This window comes from Blennius ocellaris, assembly GCF_963422515.1.
Source record: "Blennius ocellaris genome assembly, chromosome: 8".
Classification (NCBI taxonomy): domain Eukaryota; kingdom Metazoa; phylum Chordata; class Actinopteri; order Blenniiformes; family Blenniidae; genus Blennius; species Blennius ocellaris.
This window is the reverse complement of record NC_137657.1, coordinates 8,266,031-8,277,494: the sequence shown is the minus strand read 5'-3', so window position 1 is coordinate 8,277,494 and position 11,464 is coordinate 8,266,031. Positions and strand designations below refer to the sequence as shown.

The window sequence follows — 11,464 nt, the reverse complement described above, 5'->3', positions numbered from 1 at the left end:
TAGTTACTTCACACTTGACTAGTTACTGTTTGGTTTTTTTCAGGAAGTAGTAAGTAACTCCACTATTTTTAAAGAAGCTACTAGTGTTTGTCATGAAGTAACGGTTGCAGTGGTTTCGTAGATAAGATACACCGTCTTGTATTTTTATTTAAAAGTGTTTTATGTGTTGGATTTTACTCCATGAACTACTTGGAGTTTTCTTCCAGCATTTAATGGTCTTCAAAAGCGACCAAAGTGATATTCCTCAACTACTCACTTCCGTTAAACTGGATGTACTTTTGAAAGAGAAATGTCTTCTTTTTCTGTGGCGGTAATAATGAGGTTGATTTTATTCCATTTAATATTCATTCAAACTAAACACACGGTTCGTGTCAGCGTGAATACATTTTCCTCCACTTGAACGTTATCCACTTTGCAGCCAGACAAAAGAGAAAGCAGGCGATTGTAATTTTGAGGCAGCGGATGCCGTTCACCGTGACTGACATCTCTTTTTTAATTGACCTCAGGTCAAATAGGGACTGGGATAATATTTTGTTAAATTATTCTCATTTCCCCGTGAATCACATTTCCATATATCTCCACTTCATGCTTTATTTATTACCCCGGTACAATTACCATGCAAACGATGTCTTAACTGTCACCCCTTTCTCCCTCTGAACAGTTTAGTAAATATCAAACCATATTTATTATTAATAAACCCACAGCTGAAAACCCCCTTTTTATTTATAAATTATTCACACACTGAAAAGCTTGGGGAGTATGGGCGCCCTCCATTTTGATGCCACTGAGGCCAGTATAATTAAGACTACTGGCTCGAAGTGATGCTGATGCCTGCATCATCTGGTTTATACCCTCGTCTTTCTGTCCATCTGTGGCAGCCATAGGAGATCATGCATTTCAATCACAGCACCAGGCCTGGCGACAGACTTTACACAATGGATGTTGATTTTATTACCATGGCACAACTGGTGGAGGCACCCCGCTGTTTCACCGCTCCCACAGCCCCGTGCCTTCAGTCAGTCATTGATGGTCTCGCACAAATACACACACGAAAAAGAGAAATTGTATGGATGATTGGTTTCTTTTGATGACACTTTTGCATATTCAAATGTGAATATCAAGCCTAAACTGTACTTTGATATGAGTGAAAACAACAAACCAGTAGCCTATCTGTTCCCACACACACACACACACACGCACGCGCACACACACATGCACGCTCATTTACGCATGTGCTCAGTCACACTAACCTGGGTTGGCTTCCCAGCTGTGCAAGCTGTTTCTTCCATCAACATGTGTTTACTGGCAGGGGACCCTTATGTTTGCATTACGGGAGGCAATAAACAGGAAGGGCCAGCCCCAGGGTTTGAAAAGTACTGTTGGGGGGAGTGGGGGGGGGTGAACCCTAATCACTGTGTGCTTGGCTGTTTAATTACACGCAGGCCAAATAAATGTCAAAAAAGTAAGACCGGGGTTTTGTTTTTTAGTTTGATGTTGGGGTTTTTTTCTGGAGCTCACACATGATGAGGTCCTTAGTGTCCAAGTCTACACACTTTGATGAATTTTTCACAATGTTCTGGAGCTCTAACCACCTGGACAAGTTAACAGAGAGAGTGCGTGTGTGTGTGTGCGTGCATGTGTGCGCATGTGTGTGCGTGCGTGTGCGCGTGTGTGTGCGTGCGTGTGCACGTGTGTGTGTGCGTGTGAGTGTGTGTGTGTGTGTGTGTGTGTGTGTGTGTGTGTGTGTGTGTGTGTGTGTGTGTGTGTGTGTGTGTGTGTCTGAATGAGAGAGAAAGAGAAAGAGAGAGAGAGAGAGAGAGAGAGAGAGAGAGAGAGAAGGGGAAGGGGGGCATTAACACTGAATTAAGATTTCACAAGCCACAATATACAAGACTGATTTACCAGATGAGTGCGAGGCCTATTATTTTGGTTAATCAATACATCCCTGAATAACTAAACGCCATCAAAGAACAAGCTTCCAAACTGCCACAGGCAAGTGATTGACTGCAGTGTTTTCATCTCTGAGTAAAAGTTTGAGCTTTTGTTGAAATACCCACAAAGATTTTGTTCATTTGATTGCTGACTGTGGCAGTGTGGAGTAATTAACTGTACAAACTTTTATGACCCCATGGGTAGGTTGATAATACATAGAGAGTCACCGTGAATGGTTGTGGGGAAAGCAGAGTAAACAAAAAGTTCTGGAACAATAGTTTGGAGGCGATTGAGTGAAGTGATCTTGACTTAATATGTTAAACCATCTTCAGTTGATTTTGAACTAATGTAAGGGCTCTCACCGAGTTCGTCTTAATTAATTTCCCAAATCTGCTGGGTAATGGAGCGAGAGTAATTGATCAGATACTAAAATCCTACTTAAAATTGATAAGAGAATAGTTTGTTGTGTAGACTCACAAAGGAGAAAACAGTGTTTGCACAGTTAAATCAAAACCAATGGCAGTAATCTCGCTTTGGACATTTTCATAGAAATATCTTCATTTGTATTTGGATGTATTATTGTATGAAGATGCTACAACTATAATAATATGATAAGTTTAACTTAACCATTTGAGATGTAAAAACCAAGGAAAAGCTTCAGCTATAATTACCTTATATCTGGTTTCAATATGTTATAACATAAGGTAGGTGGGCTAAAACTTCCCCCAACAGCCTCCAATCTGGTCTGCCAAACTAACAAGCAAATTGTGAACAACCTGGATTCTTTTTTTTTTTTTTTTTTTTTTAACAGCTTTCTCAAGAGTGGTGAACACCATACCATACTGAGACCTGACCTACGATATCGATAATGCAGGCATGATTTTCTCAAACTAACCTCAAATCCATGTCGAGATGAGTTTTATACAACATTCATAATCTAACAGATATAGGGGAGGTTTTTGGGACTTTTTATTGTGTTTCCCACCAAATATTTCATCAAAGTTGCTATTGAATTGTGGTAATTTTCAATCTTAATGGTTTTATATTTTGTGTAAATATAGACATTTTCATCATGTACACTATACTTTAGAAAAACTTTGAAGTTCAAATGTAAAGTTTATTATGCCACTATTTTACCTTTCCCAGCCCTCAAAAAAATTTTCAATCACAACTTGTGCTGTATATGTGGCCCCCGAACTAAATCCTGCTGCAGGATGATATTTCCTTTGTAATATTAATCAAAACAACTAATCCCCAGATTACAACATTTTTTTGACAAAAACCAGACAAAACTGCCTCTCCACCATATGTCTAGATTAGTATAGTCAGTCCACACCAAAACGTTAACTGGGAATAAGTGTTTTAAACACCCGCCTCGTGACGCCCACTCAGCCAATGGGAGCCCCTCGGAGGCGGAGGGGGCTCGGGGCCCCCCTCGAGCACCAGAGGCGGAGGGGCTCCTCCGACTCAGCTCCTGCCAGATTTGGTGAGTCGCCCCAACCGGATGACTGTCAGTGCGCATTTCAAGCCGACAAGACGGAGTAGAGAAGTGAGCGGAGGACAGGCGACCGGGGAAGGAGAGCGCGCGCAAGAGAGAGGAGGGAGTGTGAACAGAGTGAGAGACTCCAGCCGAGGGGCGAGAGGCAACTTCACCGGGGTGATCATCATCATCACTGCGCACTGTGCACACTGAGGAGGGGAGATCGCTTTCCCAGCGCAGCAGCGTGCTCACGCAGGTTCAAAAAGTGGAGCGAGGATCAGCGCGCTGACTGAAACGGCGGATTCAACTGATGGACTGTTAGAACAGTGGATGATAAATTAAAAAAATAAAAATAAAAAATTGCCAGAGAGGCAGGCAGCGGACACTGGAAAAAGAAGCTGACGCAAAGGGGAGAAAGTTACCAACTATGGAGATGTATTGTTAACTGAGAGTTCCCAAAGCTGTGCGGGCCAATTCAAGAGTCGTCTCTCTAAACTGGATGCTATTTGATGCGAATCTCAGCGCGTTTGTCCGTCCGGTGATCCTGGTGCCGCGGTGGACCGTAACCAGCTCGGTCTCGTAGACGGAGCCAGAGTCTCTCCACGCGACACAGCCAAGCGGCCAGAGCTCCTAAAATGTCTTCGTTATACCTCATCTTTTGCCTTATGGTCACAGGTAAGACGTGCTTTTTGTTCGTCACTTATGCAGGTCTTCATTGATGGAGAGGATGGATGGAGCGCGCTCCGTGCGTGCGGGCGCGCTGCGTCAAGCCGCTCAGTGCGCCGGATAGAGTGGGACAAGTCATCTGCTGCAATGCTACATTTTACTGCTGTTAATTGCCTGTAAATGTTTAATTAGTTTTGAAAGAGTGGGTAACACGAGGAGGTCTCCACTGTGCGTGAGGGGTCCTGGATGAATAATGGAACTGCGTAATTGGAATTTGCCTCGATTATTTCTGTTCTGTGCAGAATTCTCAGACGGTCTTGAGAGGCGATCTCTCTGCTCGCACGCATCGCTTCGGGGCGCGCGGAATGGAAAGTTTAACTACGGTACACGATTTGGAAATCTCAGCGACTCGTTGCGCCATGCCGCGTCGTTTCCCGGCGTGCGTGCGCGTGTTCCATTCATGACAAACCTCGTGTTTTTTTGTTTTTTTTTTAATAGGGATGAATCCCTGGGAAAAGATGTGAATGGATGAGAGTAGCAATGCAGCTGCATTGTGTGAGCGCAGAGAAGGTGGCAGGCAGCTCCGCGTCTTCTCCCCTGAAGTTCTCACATGTTTGGCTTTTTTATTCTAACAAAAATCTGAAGGAACGTGTGTTGCTGCTGATATTGCGCCAGAGTGACGCGTAAGGGATCTGCAGTCTTTAGGGGTTTTTTTGTTTTTTTTTAACCCCTGAGGCGTGTTTACGGACAAAAAGGTGCGTGGATCCACGCGTTCTTCCCGTTGAGGGTCCGCGCAGCGCACTCTGGCACATGCCTTTGTGCTGGAGCAGTTAGAGAGCGAGAGCAGAGAGGAGAGGAGGGGAAGGGAGAATGAGTGAGAAAGATAAATTGCGAGAGGGGAAAGCTTTTGTTTTTCTTAGGGCAGGGAGATACATAAAGCACCTGTCTGCCCACAACCCCTCCCACCCCCAATCCAGCCCACCCCGTGCTGACAGAAACACGCGCGCGCACACCAAATCTCACCCCCTGCTGTTTTTATTTGCAGAACTGAGTTGCTCAGTCTGTTTAAACACTTCTGACATAATACATTTATTGCTCAAACTACAGCTGAAATTAGATCGTGTATGTGTTTAAACGGGAAAATTACACAAATTAATTGTAAAAAAAACAAACAAATAATTAACAAAATATTAAACAATATTGTGTTGCATGTCTGGCTGTGTATTCCCTATCTTTACATATAATCTATATCTATCATTGCGTCAAACTTATCAAAGTGATACCAGTAATAGAATTAACATATAATGATGCAAAAAACAGATGTGTTTTTCAGTATAAATATAATCATCACGAACAAGCAGGCTTTCTGAGCAGCTGGGACTATTTATAAGAATAATTTGCGCTGCTCTTGTTGCAGAAAAGAAGCTTTCAGCAATTAACACCCGGCAACTGTTGACTTATCAGCATTTTTCAGAGTCAGTAAACTCTCACATGGCATTAATACTTTGGGAAAAAATAATTAAATCTAAGTGTAAAGGAAAAAACGACAGCTTCACAGTCATATATATCTTCTCTGGGAGGAGAGAAAAAAGATAAAATAATTAAATCTAAATCCTTTTGGCTTTTTTTTTTTTCTTTGTGAGTTTCAGTGTTTGTTTAGTTTCTTGGCTGAATCACATGCAGCTTTACCAGATTGTAACAAATGGCAAAGCGTGCTGAATAGCCATTTGTTGTGCATTCATCTTTACCTCCAGCCCCGGTTCCACATGGTTTTGTCATTATTCAAAGCCCGGGGGAGGGACATGACACCAGTAAACCTCCACTGTTTAACAGACAAGCAACAGCTGGATGAGATGGAGTGGTAGCCAGACAGTGGCATATTTCCTCCTACCCTAACCCCAACCCCAACCCCAATACACACCCGCAGACACACACTAATCCCTCTCACTCACACTCACACTCACACAAGCAAATAATGGAAATGGTAACAGCTGCCCTAATTAGAACCTAAGAGACCCTAGACCTCATTTATTGTGTCACTCTCATACAGGGTACCAGATGTTAAAAATTAGTTATACTCATAAATGTTTTTTGTAGTGCAGAGAATTTACTGACTACACACGGCTTCACTTTCGAAATTTGCAAAATGTGTTATGCATGACACATTGCATACACTTGTATGCATGTGGTCCTGTACAACATTGATAATTTGCTTTCCCGGATAGTCCCTTGGGCTCCCGGGGGAATTGGATTCCACAGTGCATCAGTATTCTGAGTAATCTTCAGTGAGCCCTTCTTTGGAACCTTTTGCTTTGCGTCGCTTGCGTCTCATTGGGCCAAGTTCAAAGGCTGCGAGCTGAGATTACAAGTTTCTCTCCCTTCCTCTTAAGTCGCGTTGCCCCTCATGCCTCACTGTAGTGGAAATTTTCCACCTTGCTTTTTCGCACAACTCTTTTGCTCGGTTGCTGTGTGTGTGTGTGTGTGTGTGTGTGTGTGTGTGTGTGTGTGTGTGTGTGTGTGTGTGTGTGTGTGTGTGTGTGTGTGTGTGTGTGTGTGTGTGTGTGTGTGTGTGTGTGTGTGTGTGTGTGTGTGTGTGACTGGAACAGGAGGATATAAGAATGTATCTGCTTAATGGACCGGAGGCAGATGGCAGACTTTCCCCAAAGGTTGAAAGCCAGCTCACATACATACATACACCATGCAGGAGGCACACATGGGGCACAAACACAGAGCTGAGTCCCAGCTACAGAAGTGATAAATCCAGACCGAGCTGTCTCCTCCATAACCCATCAGCTTTCTTCTCCCCATTATCACAGATTTGTCTTTTCCTCAAGGGGCACACTGTGCTAGTGGACGCAGTGACAGCGTTGCCCCAGAGGTTTGTTTTAGGGAACTGTGCATATTTTATGAACTGCCGTTCTGCTGCTCTTTGAATATTCTTGCAGAGGGAGTCGAGATGGGCAGAGAGAAACACAGTTCAAGAAGTTGAGGATGGATTTAGAGAGAGAGAGAGAAAGAGAGAGAGGAGTCTTGTAGGCATGAGGCTTGGATGTGTCACCAGTGTGGTGATGATTAAGCAGACAAGCACCGGGTAAACAAGGAAGAAAGACCGCTGAGCATTGTTAACCTTTTCTCTATCTTGTTACTGGTGTCTCACTGTCACACAAACACACACAACCAGACATAATCATACCCATACTTTCTCTCGCTCGCTCTGTCTCATGTTCTTCACTTCTCTGAGCTTCTATGATAAGTGAGATTTGAAATAAAGTAGGTAAGCGTTAGAAAGTTTGGTGGAAAGCATCCCAGCCAGCCGATGAGGAGTATGAGATATGAGGCACACAATAGTGCAGACACAGCAGAATCCAAATGCAGCGGAGATTTGAACAGAAGTGTCTTGCATTATTTAGGAGACACAGTCATGGCAAAGATATAGATAATTTTTGGTCTGCTTTGATTTCCTGTCAATGTGAGCTCTCCGGAACGATTTTTCTTTTCGGGATTTGCACTGAGCATCATCCCAATTTTCTCGAATCACTTGTGGCTGTAAATCAAACACAGAGAGTTCAACTGCGGCCCGGTACCAATCTATATTCAAGACCTTTATTTGAGTTACTTGGAGAGTTTTACTGTAAAAACCTGACATGTAAACAGCCGACTGGTTCAATCTGTCTCATAGAAAGACGATGGTTTTTGTCTGTGCATACGAGAACAGACAAACCACCAGTAATGAGTGACTAAGATCTTAAATAATGCCCATCTGTTGGTTTTCATCCTACAAAACTCCCATGCACACATGGCATTGTTTCTGTGCCCTTCTTCATATCCTCCAATTCCCCACTTCCTGCACGCTCACTTGCAACATTTACAGAAGAAGAAACTGGACAGAGAAAGGAAACAATGGGGCTTCATAATGTTGCTCATCTCTAATCAGCTTTGCCATGCGGGTAAACACAGATAAAGAATTTGGCAGTGTGTCCTGAGGCTTTGTTATCAGCTGTTAGCAACTTAACTGGATGTGCAGGCTGGTATGGCTCAACACAGGAAGCCAGAGTCGCCAGGTAGCAAGCTGCCGATGACTCTTGGCTTCCCTGTGTATTATTTTTGCCTCTGCACGCCCATCCTCTTTTTGTCTTCATTTTCTCGTTGTGTCTGTCTCTGCACATCCTCACCTTGTCTTCCTTTGGGGCAGTTGGAGGATCCGGGGAGGAAATGACAGAGAATAGTACAATGAAGGGCCGTGTCAGCTTCCTGCCATTGCTTAGAGTCTTCTTCCCCAGAAATGGCTCTTCAGGCTGTATCATCAGCATACCAACTGGTGGAGACAGCAAAAAAATTGTTTACTCTTTCTATTCTTTCTGTACAAACATAGTAATAGAAAGAATAGAAAGGGGGAGTGTGCAGGATTAATTCCTGTGCATGTCATTAAAACAGCCCCCCAAGGTAAAAAAAAAAAAAAAAAAGTCACATTCATGCAGTTGCAGCTATTTTAAGAAAGACTTGTATTGCATTTATCCACCCCTTAAAATACAAGTGTCACATACTTGTAGAGAGATGTATCACTGTTTGAAAAGACCCTAAGCCCAGAAACTAACATACAACAGAAACAGCACAGACATACTAGACCGCACATTCATTTTTATTTTCCAATCAATTCCTGCCCTGCAAGACAAGAATTTCATATCTCCAGCCGAGACACAGAAACTAACAGCAAATTGAAATTTATCTTCTGCGTTGCAGCAATATCTGTTCCTGTGCTATCTCCACCAGCCGTGTTCCTTAACCTTGTATTCAAGATATCTCTATTGGTAAAGCACTCAGGCAGCTGAGGGGGGTCTCAAGAAAAAGAAAATTTCTCTTCAGAATGCAATCAGACAACATTTATTTAACTCTAATCATGTTTCTTTTTTCTTATATGAAATGCTTTTGTCAGTGCAATTACTAAATAACACATCTGAAAAATTTGTCAGGGTGCTCCAGAGCGTATGTCATGTGCACATCATCGAGAAATGACTCACAATGAGCTCACGGAAGGAACTTAACACACACACACACACACACACACACACACACACACACACACACACACACACACACACACACACACACACACACACACACACACACACACACACACACACACACACACACACACACACACACACACACACACACACACAGGGGTCAAGGGCACACACTGGGGCAGTGGATGATAAGCTAAGATGAGTGTTTGGCATCTTCGGGGCTGTGTGCTCTTTCTGGAGCGATTAGTCAAAGTCCAACTGTCTAATTAATGATGCTCCAGCTCTCAGGACATGTCATCTCCTTAACCAGCTAGGGGTGAAAAACACATTGAAAGAAACAAGAGAGTGCCTGCCTGCTGCTCACTTTATTAGTGATGGAAACAGCGCAAACCCTTGTGGGAGTAAATATACCAACTGCTTGTTCCTTGAAGTACCCCCCCCCCCCCCTTTTTATCCCTCTTTTCATCTCTCCTTCCTGTCAGTTCAAACTGCCTGGAACGCCAGGACTAATATTGTGCTAGTGACTCAACCATTAACCAAAATATTGGGTTGGCTGTGGCTCTGTCTTTTCTCACTCCACACAATGAATGACTGCTCTGTTGGTGTATGGGATTTTATAAGGGGTTAAAGAAAGTGAAGCAGAGTGCTCTTGTTTTTGTTTCTTTGCTGTTGTTGTTTTTTTTTTCTTCTTCTTCTTCTGCGGGGAATTTCGGGCAGGACTGAGAATCTCACCCTGGGAGGCCTGAGAGAAGGCAGCTAATTTGCTATCAACTGAGGGATGTCAGTCAAAGATTATTGATCCAGCTTTTAAGTGCGGCTCCCTCAATGGCAAAACATGTTAATGTTATTGAGCTGTGTGGAGACGTGAGTAACAGTGAAGTCTGTGTGGGCCGTTGAGGTGGGTGGCGGTTGAACTGGTGGGATTGTAAGGTGTGTCCCTCGCTCTCTCTCTCTCTGTCTCTTTCCCTCGCTCTCCTGGTGTCTGTTCGGGCGAAGAAAACTAATGCAAAAACAACAATAGGCTCAACATGAGAATACAGGGAGGGAGGTAGAGGAAACAAAAGGAAGGCAAAGGGGTCAAAGGGATTTACTGCCAGGAGCCTAACATTTCAGGTAATGGATATGCTTGTGTTGGTGTAAGCCAAACCTGCTGTTTTTCTTCTGCACAGCAGAGGTGAAAAAACAACAAAGGTGTAACTGGCTGCAAGTCTGAGGGGGATTAATAGAAAGTTGATATTTCAACACCTCAGGCTAAACATTGGATCTCGAGTGTACACTTGGACACGAAGAAACTGTTTCTGTGCGTGCCTGTGTCAGAATAGAGTTGTGGATAGTGAATGTGTGTGTGCGCGTGGGGGGGGGGGGGGGGGGGGGGGGGGGTTAGTAAAGGTAGTAGAGGGGGCATGCTGGGATGCTTTGCCACATTCCTGAGAATTTACAGCGGGAGAGGGCAGCAGCGACTGGCTAAGTGCTTCCCAGCCTGGCTGAGGTAAACCGAACACCGCTCCTGGAGGAAGCAGTTCAACCATTGTTCCAGCACACTGCACCCATCTGACTGAGGAATCCTAGAGTTGCACGGATCCCAGGAGGCTGGGGAGAGAACGAGGCAGGGGAGGAAGGGGACTGATTGTTCCCTCCACAGACTATCCACAGATGGGGCGATGGCACAGGATGCTCACTGTTTGCTTTAGAAAGTCCCAGGCGTTTGCTTTGCCGTCATGGTGTATGGAAAGCTCTGGGGGATAGAAGAGATGTGAGTACCACTGGAGACAACAGCAGGGGAGGGGAAAGCGACAGTAAAGCAGAAAGGGAAAGAAAGAAAGGGATAGAAAAAGGACCTCACTTAATATGATGTCAGTGTGAATATAGTGTCATTGCCAAGAAGGGAAGACAGATGATATAGCCATACAATGATAGGGTAGTTGGGCGAGAGAGTGCTCAAGTCCTCCTCTGTTTCCAAACAGAGACATATAGAGCCAGAGATAATGGAGAAGGGGGGGGAGAGTAAAGAGTGTGAGTGAGGAAGGGGAAGAGGAAGGGATGAAATGCAGGGAACCTGGGCTGCATCCATCATGTGGTTTGGTGCAGAAGCCATTTGTACCTATTGTTCGCCATAATTTGTTTTCTCAGAGCCTGCAGCGGGTGGGGTGAAGGGAAGATACCAAGCTATGGCAGCCATTTATTTTTGTGCTAATTGCATAAGTGAGACAGCATAATTAGACGTATAGCTAAGAAGACAATAGGCCGGGAGAGAGATACACAGAAAGAGATAGACTGGGAGGTGGAGATGAATTTGAACAGATGAGAGGTAAGGCCCTCTCTATTTCACATTCAAGAGTGCGAGAGAACATGTTAAAAGGAG

The 11,464-nt window shown here is 44.1% G+C and overlaps 1 protein-coding gene across 4 annotated transcripts in view; it reads left to right on the top strand.

Moving 5' to 3' along the window:
- Window positions 1-3,473: 3,473 nt before the first annotated feature.
- The window catches only part of kirrel3l (kirre like nephrin family adhesion molecule 3, like), a 35,464-nt gene continuing 27,473 nt past the window's right edge, over window positions 3,474-11,464 (top strand). For all 4 annotated transcript variants that reach the window (XM_080500362.1, XM_080500360.1, XM_080500361.1 and 1 more), the window contains exon 1: window positions 3,474-4,087. In XM_080500362.1, coding sequence (XP_080356488.1) covers window positions 4,048-4,087 — 40 coding nt within the window. In that variant the 5' untranslated portion in view covers window positions 3,474-4,047. The remainder of the gene's footprint in view (window positions 4,088-11,464) is intronic.